The sequence below is a fragment of the Ictidomys tridecemlineatus genome, chromosome 3 (assembly GCF_052094955.1).
Source record: "Ictidomys tridecemlineatus isolate mIctTri1 chromosome 3, mIctTri1.hap1, whole genome shotgun sequence".
NCBI classification, from domain to species: Eukaryota; Metazoa; Chordata; class Mammalia; order Rodentia; family Sciuridae; genus Ictidomys; species Ictidomys tridecemlineatus.
Window position 1 is genome coordinate 2,264,644 of NC_135479.1, and position 17,467 is coordinate 2,282,110.

At 54.6% G+C, this 17,467-nt stretch overlaps 1 protein-coding gene across 3 annotated transcripts in view; it reads right to left on the reverse strand.

Annotated features, from left to right (window-relative positions):
• Positions 1-17,467, reverse strand: part of Rnf213 (ring finger protein 213) — a 91,499-nt gene that overhangs the window by 31,459 nt on the left and 42,573 nt on the right. For 2 of the 3 annotated variants that reach the window (XM_078041479.1, XM_078041478.1), the window contains exons 22-36: positions 17,096-17,313; positions 16,110-16,250; positions 15,836-16,000; positions 13,904-15,059; positions 12,996-13,189; positions 12,637-12,792; positions 8,423-12,034; positions 6,719-6,855; positions 6,097-6,192; positions 5,104-5,222; positions 4,112-4,231; positions 3,585-3,712; positions 3,099-3,243; positions 2,732-2,870; positions 401-592 (exon numbers count right to left, since the gene is read on the reverse strand). In XM_078041479.1, coding sequence (XP_077897605.1) covers positions 401-592; positions 2,732-2,870; positions 3,099-3,243; positions 3,585-3,712; positions 4,112-4,231; positions 5,104-5,222; positions 6,097-6,192; positions 6,719-6,855; positions 8,423-12,034; positions 12,637-12,792; positions 12,996-13,189; positions 13,904-15,059; positions 15,836-16,000; positions 16,110-16,250; positions 17,096-17,313 — 6,718 coding nt within the window. The remainder of the gene's footprint in view (positions 1-400; positions 593-2,731; positions 2,871-3,098; positions 3,244-3,584; positions 3,713-4,111; positions 4,232-5,103; positions 5,223-6,096; positions 6,193-6,718; positions 6,856-8,422; positions 12,035-12,636; positions 12,793-12,995; positions 13,190-13,903; positions 15,060-15,835; positions 16,001-16,109; positions 16,251-17,095; positions 17,314-17,467) is intronic. The other variant, XM_078041480.1, reaches the window with a different exon arrangement.

Sequence of the window (17,467 nt, forward strand, 5' to 3'; positions counted from 1 at the left end):
CACAACCCGTGTTTACAGACAGAACGGAAGCAGGCCACATGGGCAGGCCCAGGAAGGGCCCAAGCCTCTAGCAGAACCAGGTTTCTGGTGCTGGCACCTGTGCCTCTCCTGCATCTTATCTGGCTACATTCCAGAACTGGAGTCTTTGCAATCTGAACAGGAATCTGGGGGAGGCTCGACAGAACTGGGAAGAGCACAGGGGGACACGCTCTCTCAAAAGGGCAGTGTCCCCACTGCACACGAATGGAACCTGGCTTTCTCACTCTGACAGGTGCCCTGAGAGAAGGAACATGGAGAGAGGACAAAGCTGCCAGGACACCTGGCCTCTGAGCTGGATCCAACCATGTTCCACTTCCCCAAGTACTGGAGCAGCTGAGGTGCTGCGTGGATTGTCACTCACCTTGTGTTATTCATCACAAGCGGAATATTCAGGAACTTAGTGTCACGGAAAATAAACATCCACATGTCCTGGACCCAGGCTGGGGAGTGTGCTCTGATCAGAAGCTCAAGGTTGCCGTCTCTGTCGATGAAGGAGATCAAGCTGGCCAGCAGAGGGGTGACCATGCCTTGGACTCGCTTCCAAAGGGTGTGCCTGCAGCAGGGGCAGACAGAGGACAGGGGACAGTGGCTTAGCACAACAGCCACTTCTGTGATCTTGACGTCTCCTGAAGTATAACAGACTCACAAATACAATTTCCTTAAGTTTAGAAGCAACACAAGAATGGAACTTAATTCTACATCTAGTAACAGTAACCAGTATTTTGAAAAAGTAGAATAAATATTTGCTGTTTTTAATTGTTTTTAAATATTTTTTACTTGTCCATGGACCTTTATTTTATTCATTTATATGTGGTGCTGAAAATCAAGCCCAGTGCCTCACATATGCTAGGCAAGGGCTCTACCACTGAGCCTCAGCCTGAGCCCCATGCTGCTTTTTTATAATAGTGATTTTTCAGAACAAGCCATTGAGGTTCTATAAACAAATCAAATAATGATCAAATTCACTAAAAATAATAAATATTGCAAGAAGAAAAATCAGCTGTAGATAAAATATAATAAAGATGAAGAGACCAAAGTAAATTTGATGTAGATAATGCTAAACAAGAAAACATGGTCATCTAGAATTCAGCCTTTGTTGTTGGTGTTTCTGTAACTAACCCTGAGTACTTCAGAGTGACTGTGGTTAATTGGTTGAATTAACTACATTTCACTTTCATATTAAATTGTGCTTTTACGTAACAACAAAACTCCCACAATTTCTTGTGGTAAAGGACAAGAATTACAAATTAATTGTGTTTCCAAAAAAAAAAAAATGAGGGCTTTTGTATGAAGAAAACATTTCTGAGTATACAATATCCAGTATTCTAGAAGGATTTAAAAACATCTACTGAGAGAACAAATATCCTATTATACAAGGATATCACTTAAGACCCCCAAAATAGAACATGCACAGAGGATGGTAGGGTGACGTGAAAGGGGCCCTGGGCTGGGCACAGCTGAGCATCCTGGGAAGTGCTCAGAGTAATGCAGTCCCCTCAGAGGGCCTCCAAGGGACGAACTCAAACAACCTGAGAATCAAAAAGAATATCAAAAGCAACAGGCCACATCACAGGGTGAACTAAAAACCAGGACTTCTGATGTAGAGGACCCCAAGCAGCCAGCTATCTAGCCCCGAGGGTACGTGACATTAAGTCCCAGATACACAGTGCTGGTAAAGTGTCAGGACGTCTCATGGCCCTGCCAGCCCCAGGTGCAGCTGTTCCTGGACATTGCAGGTGACCGCAGGGAGGAAGCCTCTCCTGAGTGCTGTGGAGTCCACGGGGCAATGAAAACAGAGGCCAGCAAGGCCAGAGCAACAGCGGCAAAGGGGCGACGGGAACGGGGCTTGGACGTGTGCTAGGAAATGGAGACCGTCCATTGGGGAAGCCTAAGATGTTCAGTGTCGGTCTCACAAACCCCTCTAGGAGGCGTGGCGGGAAGGGAGTCAGGAGCACAGGAGAGAAAACCTAACAGAGGCTCCCGCAGAGGGGAAGCCTGCACCCCGGGCCCTGGCTGCCCACACTCTGCCTGTGCCCACACTCCCACTGTGGCCATCCGGGGAGAGGGCCTGGTGCCAGGGAGTCGGGGGAGACCCGGGGGACCATGGAGGACCTCAGTGGCCTGAGATATCTCTGCCAACAGGCGGGCTCCAGCACCATCTGAGATCCCATGAACATTCCTGTCCCCTCAGCACAGGGTCTTCAAAGGTCATCTCAAGTCTGAAGAAAAAGGTCCACAGCCAATAAATGACACTCCAGGGTCCTAAATCTGTTCTTCTGTTACTTCAAGAAGTAGGCTGGGAAGATAATTTCTGCTACTTCCCTGCACACCACCATCTCAATTTTAATAACCAAAGGCAAACTGGCTGCGGTCTATGGCATGCTGAAAAACATCCTGCGAGAACATTTTTTTTGTTTTCTATTATGAAAAATATTAAGCAAACAAAAGCAGAAAACAGAGGTCAACAACCCCCATGACCACCATTCATGACCACCACCAGGTGACCAACAATCCCCCATGACCACCATCCAGGGGACCAATACCCCTCAAGACTACCATCCAGGTTTGCTTTCGGCTCTTGAAGCAGAAATAAAGCTCTGCATGCTCAGAGGTAGAGAAACACCTGCTGCGCTCCCCCAGCTGGGGGGCACAGAGGGCACGGAGGTCCCCACGCCCCGGCCACCCTCCGCACCTGAAGGTGCCGGCCTCCTGGAGCGCATCCTGGTTCGCGGCCTCTCGCCCCACCCACTCCTTCAGACTACAGAGCTGGTTCTCCTCTTGCTTCTTTAGAAGGACATAGAGGCGCATCTTGGATATCCGCAAGAACGCAGCTGTGAAAAGACAGAAGGGACAGAATCGGTTCCACACAGGGGCACCAAGTTGCAGGCTCTGTGGTGCTGCTTCTCTGGCTTCCCCAAAGAGGGAAGCCTCGGGTCCTCTGGGCAGGCCAACTCTAGAGCAGAAGTCAGGAGACGGCCTCGGATCCCCACTACACCGGCTGCCCACTGCTCAGGAAGGGTCTGCTGGAGCAGGGTGAGAAGCTGGGCCCCGACTCGTACCACTGCACCTGCCGACTCCGCTCAAGAGGCTGAGGAGGACGGTGACTCTCCTCACGTTGCGCGGGCAGCTCTCCTGGTCCCGGAGCATACCCACGGCACTTTGCACACAGCTCCGCAGCAGTCGGGTGGTGTCCAGGACCTGTGCCTGCCAGGGAGACAGCACGTCGTCTGCTGCTGCCATGGCCAGGGAGGGTGAAAGCCAAGCTACCCGAGAGGATGGCCTCATGTGAGTCTCCAAGGCGAGGCCGACCTACCGACCTCCCTGGGCTGGGACCCGTGTGTTGCCTGACCCCCTGAGGACCACTGGCAAGGTGGTGGCTGACATCAGGGATTTCGTCAGAGGTTAAGGGAAGGGGCAGAGCTACCTAGGGGGCTTCATAAAGAAGGGAATGGCAGATCTTGTCCTGGTGAGTCCTGACAAGTGGAGAGAGAAGTCAGGGGTCAGCCTGACCCCAGAACAGCTGCTCGGGCTCCCCCAGAACTCACATCAGTGTCCCTCAGATCCGCAGCCTCACACCCCATCTCCTCAGGACCTTCCCTTTCCAATTCCTCTTCTGTCACCTCCCCTGACTTGCTGGTTTCTACCTCCATCACCTCCTCCTGGTTGCCTTTCGCTGCAAGTGAAGGAAACACGATCAAGTTACCACTTGGAGAAGGAAGTGGGTGGGTGGTACCACATCTGTGCTTCGGCTGGGTTTCGCCAGCATTTCCCCTGTCCCAAGCTTCCATGGCGGCCCCAGATCCTCCAGATCACCACAAAATCCACTGGTCAGTTGGCCCACAGCCTGGGCTGAGAGCTGGCACATGACCCACAGCACACCAGCTGGTACACTGGGTGCGCTCGATGGCCCTCCCGCGGCCCTGGCGATCTGGACTGTGAGCCAGGCACACCCTGAGTTCCTGCAGAGGACAGGTGCTGAGACCAGAGATGACTCAAGCACCACAGAAGGCTGCAAGCTCAGCTCCTTCCACCTGCCTTCCCCCACCTCCCCAGACTGCCACCTACAACTCACGCTCAGGGCTGCCTCCTGGCACGAACAGCTGGCTGATGGTGAAACTCTGCAGCTTGGTCACATCAGAGGCCATGACTGTGGACCTCCGGAGGTCATCGATGTGCACAGACCTCCACAGTCCTGTGAGGAACAAGGCCATCAGGTCTTCTCAAGTCTTTGCGGCTTTCTTCTTACCAGTTATAAGCAGGGACACACCTCTGTCCAGATTTTTAATCACACTACTTAGCCAGAGGGACAATTAGTACCTCAGAGTCTATGCTCCTGAACACACCAAAACCCACCAGACCACTACATCCACACCAGCATGCTCACCATCAACATGATACTGAGCCTGATTAAATGGTGTGCAAAGGCTGCATGGATCCAGGGATTGAACTCAGGGGCACTCGGCCACTGAGCCACATCCCCAGCCCTATTTTGTATTTTATTTAGAGACAGGGTCTCACTGATTCGATTAGCACCTTGCTTTCATAAAGGGTGGTTTGGGACTCTCGATCCTCCTGCCTCAGCCTCCTGAGCTGCTGGGATTACAGGCATGTGCCACTGCACCCGGCTCAGTTTGTGGTTCTTTATGTGCATCTTACTGTACTTATTGTTTCATACTTAGAAAGGGCTACAAGGTGCTGATGGGTTGGCTTTCCACCTATGAAATTATAAGACTATTTCTCTCTTTCCAGAATAACAATTGTCTTATATAATCCAGCTGGTGACCATTCCACAGAAAAAGAGATGGGCTGATTTGAAGATAGTGTTTCCCCAGAGCAGGCGCAAGTGAAGAGCAGGAGCATGAGCACATGCTGTGTGCTCCTGAGATGGGCCAGGCCATGCTGACACAGCAGTAGATCCCAGGGTGAGGGCTGTGAGCAGTGAGCCTGGGGCGGCGGGGGGCCCAGAGACAGCAGGGGTTGGTATCTGAGCTGGATGTGGGCAGCCTGGGACCAGAGAAGCAGCTCAGACCTACTTAAAGACAGTCACTGGTATTTTGGCCCTACCTCCATGGAATCCCACGTAGGATGCTCCGCTCCCCATGCGGGACAGTTTTGTGATGAAATAGAGGAAGACACAGCCCTGAGTTCCTTGCATTTTGTGGACTTCATTGATGGCAGAATACCTATTGAGAGAACAAAATCAAAACAAACAAAAGCCCAGTCGTGATGTGGCTGCTGAATGTCCCAGGAGCTGTTGGGGTTTGGCCACATTCCACAATGCCAGGGGCCACCACATCTCTGTGACAGGAGGAGGGTGGCTTCCTATCGGCGGGCTCACTTCCTCCCTCTCATTGCTGACCAGAACCCCCACGCAGCACTCCTCAGGGGCCACACGTGCCAGAGCAGGGGGCTTGCCACTCTTGCCATTTCGAGAGAGTACCCTGTGGTCCTGTGTCCTTGCAGCCCCCCTGTCGGATCAGGCTGGATCGTAACTTGTACTAGGGTCTCAGTGCTTTAAAAAGGCAGAAGTCACTCTTAAGTGACATAAGGTGACAGAACACAGCTAATTCTGAAAGCATGACATTTCCTCTCTGGACACTATAAAAATGTACATAAATATTAATTTATTGACATAGTCTTACCGCCCTTAAACCTGTATTAAGTGATTTCCTTTATATGCAGTGCTGGAGATCTGACCCAGGGCCTCAGGCATGCTAGGCAAGCGCTCTACCACCAAGCTGCACCCCACACTGTCCTTTAATTCAAATTGTGCAGTTCAAAACCAAAATGACCCAAACATGCCTGCAAACAGGCTTTAACGCATTCTTCCACCCACCAGAAACATTCCATTATTGACGGGTCTTGTATTTCACACCTTTGGGCCATTCCTGGCTTTCCCCTTCATCCTTTCCTCTCTAGTGTCTCTAGCCCATGTCAGGGGCTGGGAGGGAGAGTCTTTCTTGTCTCCACACCATTTTTCAGGGAGGAAATTCTCTAAGAGGTCCTGGGTAGCTTTTGGCTTACAATGATTTTCTGAGAAAAATCCCAAGAACATACTTAGCTGACGCAACAAGCTGAGCACTGTGAGCGCCGTCGTCAAAATCCATCTGGACGATGAGGATTTTACATCTGGCTGTCTTCACTAAGCTGCTTCTGAAAGAAAAAGGGATCACCCAAGTGAGCCCTCTATCCTAAAACACGGGAGCCACAGATCAAGGGCTGAGGCAGGAGGGCCGCAAGTTCCAGGCCAGCCTCAGCAACTCAGCAAGATGGTGTCTCACAATCTAAAATAATAATAATGAAGGGCTAGGGACGCAGCTCAGCGGTAGAGTGGCTGGGTCCGATCTCCAGCACCACGGGTGAAGCAAACAAAAACGTGGATCACAGCTCTCCACAAAGCGAATGGAAAGTCAGGCCATGCAGAACCCAGCATCTGGGTGGGGTCCCCCTCCACAAGTGAGGATGCAATCCACTGGCGAAGAAGAGGCCTAGGCAATGCTCAGGAGACAGGTGGACACGACTGTAGACAAGGCCACTTACAGCTTGGGCCAGGGGGTCATACCAGGGGACCGAGCAATGACCCTCTCAGAGTTCCTGACAAGGGGTTACCACGCCCTGGCACACAACACCTGGAACCCAGGACACAGGCCAAGGGCAATGGCCAGGCAGGGCACCTCACCGGACTTCCTTGAGGAACGAGTACTCGGTGTCGAACTGCTGCAGTGACAGGATCACGGGCTTCGGGGCCAAGCCCTTCACCTCCGCCCCTAGGGCCTCGCAGTCATGGCTCGTCAGCAGTCTGGAGAAGGTGGTGACCTGCAATGTGGGCACACGAGCCATCAGCTGAATTCAAGAAAGGGCACAGAGCTCTGGGTCCGAAACCGGGGTCAGTGCGCATTCAAACAGAAAGAAGCCCGACCCGGAGCAGCTTTGACATGCAAGGGTGGCAGAGGCGAGGATCTCCAGGATCAGCAGAGAGAAGACTTGCCCCGCCCCAAAGATGCCTCAGTCTCCTTCTAAGATGCCAACGTCTCTCTTCCTGCTTTGGTCCCCAGCTAAAAGCCTCCTGATCCTTTAGGGCTCAGCTAAAAACTACAGTTAGCCTCCACCAACTCACCCTCCCTGGTACTTTGCATTCTCTGCCATGGACCACACTCCATAGTGCAAACCCAGCTGTTCCCGGCACACGGGACCTCAGCTCTCCAGACCCCTTCTTTTTCTTTCTTTCTTTTTTTTTTTTTTTTGTTTTCAGTACCAGGGTATGAACACAGGAGAGCTTAACCACTAAGCCACATCCCCGTCCTTTTTTATATTTTATACAGAGACAGGATCTCGCCGAGTTCGAGGGCCTTGCTAAATTGCTGAGGCTGGCTCTGGACTCTCGGTGCTCCTGCCTCAGCCTCCCAAGCCTCTGGGATTATCAGTGTGGCCTTCATCCCTGACTTCAGATCCCTTCTCTGGGTCTGTCCTCAATGACCAGCTTCCAATTCTCACATTCGACCACAGCAGACACACAAACTATGCCAAACAGATTCCACCACTGGCTCCTAAACCTGTTCCTACTTTCTGGATTCTCCATGGCAATTGCGCAAAGCTGCAGTGAGCTCAGGAAGACTGTCCTCCACCTCTGTACCCTCCATGGAGTTGGTGACTACCTCGGCCACACTGCCTGCTAACCGTCTGCAGTTTACACCGCGCCAGCCGCCTCTTGACACGTCTATCCTGTCAGTGTCAGTCTCCTGCTCCACTGTTTTGCCATCGCCCAAGCAAGGGGCACATCTACGCACACCTTCCTCCACAGCTCCTGTGCAGGCAGGACCAAGGTCAAGGCTGCTGACAGGCCTCCATGCATCTCTCCACCTATCCCATCCCCAGGACCCAGCACTCACAGCCTGAACTTCAAGCTCGGTCAGTGGTCCCCTCCTCGTCTCCGGCATAGATACTGATTCAGACTGTGCTCCACGGAGCCCTCTGCCTCTGACGCCTGCCAGCCAGCCCTCACAGCCAGCCCAAGAGGCCTCTCTGAACTGCTTGTGATCCGTTCCCTCACCTGGCTACACAACATTGACCTATGACACTCAGGGCATCTGTTGGGAGGCATCCTCGTCCCTTACTCTAACAAGGTCCAAGGATGAGAAGCAGGCTAATCAACTGACACCCCGGGAGGGCCGGCAAGTGAACACTGAACCCAGTGCTGCTCTCAGAGCAGAGCGCTGCTCACCCACAGGCAAGCGAAGCCTAACTGAGCTCATCCTCTGCGACTGACACAGAGGGGACACTCCCGCCTCCCCTACCATGCGCTGACTTAATGGAGTTGAGACGTCCCGGCCCCAGATCAGGACTCTTGGATGAAAGAGGATGGGGAAGCTATGGGGACAGTCACCTCTGTGAAGATGGCATGGCGCTGCAGGTCTGCGGTGCAAAGGTGGGCTTGGAGGAAATCGGCAAAGGAGTGGTGCTGCTGCTTGTACCAGTATTCCTGCGACAGCGACTGTGCAGCAAATGAGCCCAGCGCAGAGGTGCTCAGCCGCACCACGGCATCCGGCGTGGCACAGTCCAGCAGGATCAGCTTGGCCTCCTCGAACACCCTGTGGTACAGCTCCTCGGACGGGTCCCCAGGGCCTTGCCTCTCCACAGCCTGCAGCACCACGGAGGCACAGGCGTCGGAGTGGAAGCCGATGAAGACATCAGCAGGGGTATACTTGTGCCCAGGCATGAACTGATGATGGTCCTTTACATTAGCAAACTGCTCTGCCCACCGCGTGAGCTCCTGCACGATGCTCTTCTGCCACCCCTGCAGCACCGAGCTGAGGTCCAGGTAGTGCTTCTCCAGCCGGTTAATGAGGGGCACGGGGAACTGCTCGTACACCACATTTTTCTCCTCGATGACGATCAGGCGGAAGTCGGGGTGGACCCGACACTTGACGCGATGGGTGCCGAGCCCGAGGTCCACGTACTTCTGGCCCCCGAGGTAGACGTAGTACTGGTTGAGCGCATCGTACAGGCTCTCGTAGAGGTGCTGCAGGTTCAGCAGCACCACCATCTTGCCGGTCTCCATGCAGATCTTCACCCGGTTGATGTTTCTGCAGATCTGGGTGTACTCCTGGTCCCGGGGAAAACTGGAACCGAAGATGATCTCGGGCTGCTGGTCCTCACTGAAGAATGATCGCTGCAGGATCTGCAGGGCCACGTAGTTTTTGGTCAGCACCAGCAAGTAGCGGGATTCAGCATCTTCCAGCTCTCCAAGTGCCCCCCTTGGAGAGCCCCAACAAATGTTCTGCTTAATGAGCTCCAGGGTGCTGACCTCTCCCATGCACCTGGCCGCAGGTAAGCTGGCCGTAAAGATGTCCAGAGCGGGGATGTCATCTTTGCCACTGAAGTTCCGAAGGATCGCCTGCGCAATCTCCTGCGGGGAAGGCTTCCTGTTAGATGCTCTGGCGGTGGCGAAGACCATCTTGATGAGGCTGTAGTAGTCGCGAAGCCCGAAGAATTCCTTGTCCTGCCTCTGGCACACCATCTCATAGGCTTTGGCCAAGGGAGCGAAGTACCCTTGGACCCTGTCCTGCACCAGGCTGTCTGAAGAGCAGATCCCCCTGGCACTCTCTATGAGCTCCTTCTCACTGGGGCTGCCGCGGGACACAAAGATGCCCCGGTTCATCTTGGCAGGGTCGAGGGCCCAGTTGGAAATACCTATGAAGCCGACTTTTTTGTGGGGGGCCGGATGGTCTTCAATGCACCCGTCTTCCAGCAGGGGGTGCAGAGTCTTCAGGGGCATTTTGGGGGAATCTTCTGCCAAGCCGACCTCGTCCAACACCACCACAGACACGTACTGCTGCAGGTCCTTCCCCTGCTGGAAGCGAGCGCACTGCTTGAAGGTGTTGATGATGCCCTGTGGGGTGGAGTGGGGGCTACACTGGAAGGACACCAGGTGGACCTGCTTCAGGCTGCGGAAGAGAGCGGAGTGTGCGGCCTGCCCCTGCATGGCATCTGCCACGATGGTCTTGGCGAGAGATTTGGAGCTGCCAGGCTTCCCCACCAGGAAGAGGGGGATCTTCAGCTCAATGCAGATGACCATCATGAAGACGTTCTCCTTCAGAGCCAAGTTCCTGGCTATGGTTTTCCTCAGAGGCACCCCACTCAGGAAAAGATCCTGTGCGTGCGTGATCTCGTCCAGGATGACCCTGCTGTCGTCATATGGTTCTGGAAAGGACCTGCAAATGGCTCTGCGGTAGGACTCCTTGTCCTCTAGGGAGGCGTGGTAACAGACCCCCACTGCCAGCACCAGGGACCAGAGGACGGGGTCTCTCCTGAAGTTATTTTTGCTGGCACGGGACTCGCAGAGAAAGGTGTTCAACTTCTCCAAGAGCATCTCGCTGCGGCCATGAAACCACGTAAACACCTTCACACAGCGCTCCACGTCCCGGAGGCTGACGAAACTGCACTCACTTTTAGTGTTCCTCATGAACCTCTGAGAGGCAGAGAGCACTTCCGTGATCACACGAGTCTCGCCCTCGCTGATCCTGACGTGGTCCACCAGTCTCTGCACAATCTGCTGGATGTAGAGCTTTTCTGAAGTGTCATTCAGCTGCCCAAAGTCCCACACCAGAGGAATCAGGCTGGGGGGCAGGGCGTGGACACGGTACACCAGCTGCCTGAGGGGAATGGAGCCCAGCCTGTCTGCCGTCTCCTTGGCACTGACCCTGTACCCCAAACCAGCCGACTCCAAACGGCAGATGGTCTCCCGGGAGTGCTTCCTGTAAGGGTTGCAGGCAGCTATGATGTGCAAGCCTGAGTCCTCCTCCAGGGGCTGGCCATCCACGGTCCGGTCACACAAGACTTCCTTGATACAGCTTATGGCCTCTGTTGTGTTGGCTTCATCAAAGAACAAGATGGTGTCCAACTGGTCTTGGTCCTTATTGGAGAAGGCAGTAACCTCGGCTTCCCAGACTTTGGAGTGGATCATGGCTGCAGTTGTTCCTCCATGGACCTTGACCAGCTTCATGGTCTCAGCCTGGGCACCACAACGCCGCAGATCACTAAGGAATTTAATGAGCCTGGTTTTCCCACAGCCAGTTTCTCCCATGATGATAACTGGGATCCCGCAGCGGAACCGCATCTCAATGGCCAGGATCTTGAGCATGTTGTCTGTGGTGAGCTCGTAGGTTTCATCGGGATCCAGGGCCCATGGGATTCCCAGTGCCAGGCAGAGTCTCAAGAGTTTCTCGTGTCTGGGCAGGTTATCAAAGTCAACATTGAAGGGCACCCTCTGCAGCGACAGCCCCCTGTACAGTTCTGCTGTCATGACATCTCTCTTGATTATCTTCCCGTTGAGATGGTTGATGGCATCGACACTGCCCTTGTTATTGGGCCGGAGATGGAAGCCTATGAATGTCATTGTCACACGGTCGCCATTGAAGAACACATATGGGTGCGGCTCTGACTCCCACCTCCTTCGGAGTGTAAAGGGGGCAAGGTCTTCTTCATCAACCCCATCCATGGTGACCGTGTGCTTCCCTGGGCTCTGGTCAGAGGTGTGAAGTGTTGGAGTCGCAAAGTCTCTTGCCATGAAGATCATGAAGGTGACCACAAAGTTCTTGAAGCCCCTCAGTGTGTCTCCCGTGAAATCTGGGTTGCAGAACACAGAGGCCTCACAGTCCTTCAGCTGACAGTTGAGGAACCGAGCAAAGTTCCGGAGCTCTGACCAGGAGGGGTTGATGACCCCACAGTAGATGAGGAGGTGCTGGATGCACTCCCCCGGGGTGCCTTCAACAGACCCTTCTTGGTATTGAAATGTGTCCAGGTTTTGCTTTTGATGGAATCGTTTTAAGTATTGGAAAGGTCTTTGGAAAGTGGCACTGCGGAATTCTCGCTCGTCCATTCCAGGCTCCAGGAAGCTCCTCTCGGGGTTCAGCTCCATGTCTATCACTTCTTTGGGAGGTCTGCAGGTGACTTTGGGGAATATGTCAAGAAAACTGAACTTGGGGGCATGTGGATTCTGCAAAGAAGAGACAAAGAAGTGAGAAGGTGATTTCCTGGAAAACGCCCGAGTTTACCCTCCACGTTCTGCCCCGGAAGGGCCTCTAGGAGAACCTCACTTGGCAGCACGTAGCCTTCCGCAGGCTCTTGTTCACAGAGGCTGGCATCTGCACCTTAGGGCATCACAGAAGCCCAACCACAGCAGCTGTGTTATTAACCAGGAAGCCTTCCAACCCAGCCTCCTGCGGCTCCATCTCCCACCAATCACAAACACCCACGTGACCACAGAACTCCTTCCTGACAGCTAATGGGGTCCCATGCATGAAGTCTCCCTGCCATCTTCACTGGCAGTGAAGGAGATGGTGGCTGTCCGTGGAGGAACCTCTGCACTCGGCACAGCTGGGACTCCACCCTGTCATGATCTGACGCGTACAGAAAAATCCAAGATGCTGCCAATCAATAAGAGCATTCTCCAACCAGTGAGCTTTAAGACCTATCTCCAAACATGTATTCCCGACACTTTGCTCACTGCTTGCCTAAGGCAAGAGTGGGAAACAACTAAGACGTGTCACCCAGGCCACAGATTTTTTGTGACCCCCTGCAAATGCCCCATGTACATACCAGCTTTAAAGACCGCTTTAGCAGTCCTGAATTTCCTTCTGGAATTTCAACGATATATAAATGGCGCGGGTTCCGAAGCCACATTTTCCCACTTACATCCATCAGGTATTGTAAAATGAGGAGTTTGAAAAGAAAGACCCAAGTTCCAGTCTGTACCTAGAAACAGAGGAGCACAGGTTTGTAAAGACATAATTGATAACCACTCCTCCCAAGCCCCTGGACCCTCTGTCTTGTTCCTTGAGAGAAGGGTACTGACCATGGGCAGGTGTAGAAGGGAAGGACTCTTCGGACAGGGGGAAACAGGTGGCCTGGGAATCACATCTTCTGACATGGCCATCCAGTGGCCACGTGGCACTTACCGAAGCAGTCACATCCAAGTGGAACAGCATGGGTGCTTTCTGGTACTGAGCATCCAGGAAAGGCAGGAGGGAGCCCAGGACACAGCTCTCATCCACCTGAGCCTCTGTCAACCGGATGATCTTTAAAGGCACCTTTTTGCTGTTTAACTTCCTTTTCAGTTGCTCATGCAGTCTCTTCACATAGAGAGATTTCCCTGTAATGTTAAAATAAGGGAATGAAACCCCAAGGCTATGGACCAAGAGAAACAGGATCCAGAGACTTGAAGTTACTTCTCAGCAGTGGCACACACCTTCAGAGGCTGAGGCAGGAGGATCGTAAGTTAAAGGCTAGCCTCAGCAACTCAGTGAGGAACCCCTGGGGTAAATCCCGTTTTAAAAAAAAGTATTTCATGTAAAATTCATAAGTGAAACCATGGAACACCAGATTGGAGAACAGTCCACCACGAAGCCAGAGTCCCCGCCGCACCGGCAGCCAGGCCACTAGCAGGACCGCAGTGGAGGTGAAATAAAGTAAAGCAGAGGCATGTCCGCAGGGAAGGGGAGCCGGCTCGGTCCTGACAGGGCGCAGTGGAGGGAGTCCAAGGAAGCCTGGGGAGAGCGCGAGGCCCCGTCTCCTGGGCCACGCCCTTGCGCCTCTGCTCACGCCAACACGCCAGCCAGGAAGACTCGGGAGAGTCCACGCAGGAAAAAAGTGACCTGCACAAAAGGGCCCCGGGGAGGAGCAGGGCTCCAGGAACTGCAGCCTGGGACAAAAGGAGGAGCCCTTCTGGGGAAGCGCTGACTGCAGGGCGTCAGACCCTCCTGAGACTCACTTTCCCAGCTGCAGAGGGTGTCATCTGAGGCGCTACAGAGGAAGGGGTCACTGGGCAGCCTAAAGGACTGCCTGCCCACCCCAGAACTCTCATTACCAACTCCCGCTCTCTCCGAGGACACGATCCCCACACACATCCGGTCTCTGAACACAGCGGCTGCGGACAGGGTCTGTGCTGGGACCTGGTAGTGACGTGCCAGGTAGGCCTGGATGGCATGGAGGGACGAGGCCTGGGGGATGAGGTGGGCCTTGTGCTGGCTGAAGGCCGAGGGCAGGTAGCAGCGCTCCTGGGCAGCGTCGCAGACCAGCACCAGCTGGTAGTCCTCCCGGGGACACTGTGTGCACAGGCTGCGGAAGAGGGCCTCCGCCTGGCAGGCCACCTCGTAGCTCAGCTGATCCGCAAACAGCAGGCTGTAGACCTTGTGCCCCTGGGAAACCGGGGCCAGGCAGCGGCGCAGGAGCAGGGCCACCTCTTCTAATGTGGTCCCCGGGGTACAGAGCAGCACCTCATCAAAAGTGGGCAGGGGCTGGCCAGGGGCCTGCATGTAGATGGCCAGGGCAGCCAACAGCACCTCAGAGTGGCCACACAAGACCAGGTTGGGCTGGCCAGCCTGCAGACCCACGGGGAGAGACCGCTCCACAGGAGGCCTGCCCATCCTGGCCAGGCGAGCCAGACAATGGCCCAGGGCCTCCAGGTCCAGGCAGCCAGGCAGAAAGACACTCATGCTCTCCAGGGACTCTTCCATGATGGCCCCCAGCTTGGTCACCAGGCCGATCTCAGAGGACTGCAACGGAGGTAACTTTTCCATCACTGTCCTCACGCGGTGTCTGGGGGCCTCACTGAACCCCTCGGTGGCCCCTAAGACGTCGGCTGGCGTGCAGTGGTCTTTGATGAAGGACAGCATCATGAGGGCAGCTGTGCTGGGACTCTGCTTCCGGAGCTCGGTGCTCAGGAGGACCAGCTGCTCGGCCGTGTAGAAGTTGAGGTAGAAGTGCTCCCTGCGCTTCCTGCTCACCAGCTCCTTCCAGTCATCCAGGAAGCGCTCCATCTGCCTGCAGAGGGCTTCCAGGAGCAGGGGGACGTCCCCACTCTCTGTCAGCTGGCTCACCAACTCCAAGTGGAAGTCTATGCGGATGGAGACGCCGTTCCTGGGGCAGCAGTAGACCTCGGCAGTCCAGGTCCGGAACAGCAGGTTTCCCGCCGAGTACAGGTTCAGGAAGGCCTGCGTGAGCCGCTGCACGTGGCAGAATACCTGGGGGACACAGGGGCATGAGGCAGACCTCACAGTGAACTACTGGACACACACGGGTTCAAGGGGCTTGGGTCACTCCTCCCGCCGGGTGACTGGGAAACACGATCCGCCTCAGGAGAGGGCTCCCTTCTTCTGGAAGCCATCAGTGCTGGATAGGAATGTCGACCGTGGGCCGCGCTCGGTGGTAGAGCACTTGCCTCGTATGTGCCGGGCCCAGGTTCTACGCCCAGCACGGGGGAAAAGGTCAGATGTGAAATGCAAATAAACTATAAGGAAAGAAGCTATAACACAAGCAAGAGACCATCACACAAACCAACAACCTGTGTCGACCATGACTTCAGGGGCGCTCTACCATCGAGCTGTGTCTCCAGCCCTTTTTATTTTCAGACAGGATCTCACCAAATTGCTGAGGCTGGCCTCTAGCTGGCAATCCTGCTTCAGCCACACAAGTGGCTGGTGTTACAGACATGTGCCACCAGAATCTTGAGGGGTTGACTTTGCCAATTTACATCGTAAATGAAGGCATTCATGCTTCTTCCTACCTGGTCACCTCCTGTTCCACGCAGCTAACTCACTACCAGCTGGTGACAGATCCTCCTGGGGGACCTAATACCTCCAGGACCTATCCCACCTCTGATTTCGCTCCAGGCAAGGTGCACCCTGCAGACCACCAGCTCCACTCTCTGAAGCCCCTTAGGCCAATCCCTGCCCCTGTCCCTCCATGGGCAGCGGGCAGTGAATGTGCCCAGCCTGAGGCAACAGCGGCAGCCGCTTACCTCAGAGAACTTTTCCACTTCCATATTCTTGTGGTCTTTCTTGCCAGACATCAGCATCAGCTTGTTTAAAAGATCCTTCAGCTCTTCCAAAGAGTAGGCGCGCTCTGGCTCCAGGCCACTGTGACCCCCAGGGAGGATCAGGCGCAGGACGGCATCTGGGGAGATCTGGGAGGCACAATATATTCAGAGGTCATTTTCTGGTGGCTCAAACCCCGACTTGGCAGCGGGCCAGTGCAGGCCACCAACACCACACCTTGCATCTAGGAAGGCTCACCTTCTGGTCACTTGTGGGTGCCCTGATCTCATAGATGCCTCTGCTATTGATGGCGGCAGCCAGGGACAGGGACGAGAGCTCGATGGACCCGTGGCTTTCCTTCACGGTCTTCAGCCACCCCAGGTTCCTGGCAGAGTCTCGCTGTTGGGACAGAAGCAGAGAACATGGGCCACGGTGAGAATGAGGTCTTCCTCCCTCCTGCCTCTGCCCTTGCTGGGCAAACTGCACCCACCCTCCTCCAGGGCTCCGGGTACAGCTGCTCACCCAGGGTCACTCCCTCAAGACCCTGGTCACTTAGTGTGGCTTTGCTGACGTGGGTTCCTAGCTCACCCTTGGAATGCATGTGGCCTGCACTGACGGATGTTTGGGTGGAGAGCCAGAGGCTGCGCTCCCAAGAGGGAAGCCACCGACTGCTGGGTCCCCAGAACAGAGGCCCAGAGAAGAGGTGCTTCACTGAACAGCAGCCCTGTGTTCTTCCTGTCCTGCCATGGTCCCCAAACACCACCAGAAGAACTTAGGAAAAACTGCAACAGATGTGAGCTTCTGGCAGAAAAACTGCCAACTGCTCTCTCTCTCTGCATCTCCCACCGCCAGCCACTCGCAGGGGCAGACGTCCTGAGCCTGTTCAGGCCTCTGGACGTCTCTGCTCACTGGGCAAGTTATGCAGCACCGTGAACCCACCCCCTGCACATGCACTTTACTGCAATGTTGTCTTTCTTCTGATAAAAAAAACCACTGCACACCCTTTCACATGCTTCCTACCTTGCTCTTTCCACACCTGTCCTGTAGGGCGGACACTGCTCTTGACCTGCAGTTCTGTAGCTCCCTTCCCACCCAAGACAAAGAAAGCATTTCCATAGGTGAAAGCTGCTTTTAAACATACGTTCAAGCAGCTGCCTACACGCCTCCATGCCCCTGTGCCCTCAAAGCACAGCTGCTGCCCAGGGCTGCAAGTCACCAGGCCTTAGACCAGGAACAAGACGTACCAGCTTGCTGGGCAGGTGAGGGTCGTTTTTCAGAGCCTTCCACAGCTCCTTCAGCAGCTCCATGAACTCGCTGAAGCCGGCCTTCTTGTCCAGCTTGTACAGCAGGGACGCATAGCCCTGCACAGCATCGTGCAGGCAGGCCACCCGGTCCACGTCAATGTCACTCTCTCCAGCCGAGATGGAGGCCAGGTCCACAAACACCTTAAGCTCGGTGATGCCTGGGGACAGAGGAGTTCAGCACAGGACCATGCCACGATGCTGCACAAATCACACCTGGGGCACGGTCCTTAGCGAGGCCATCAGTGGACACTTAGTAAACATCTAGGGCCTGCTCCACTTCCTGCCTTCAGTTCCAACTCCAAGACACTTTGA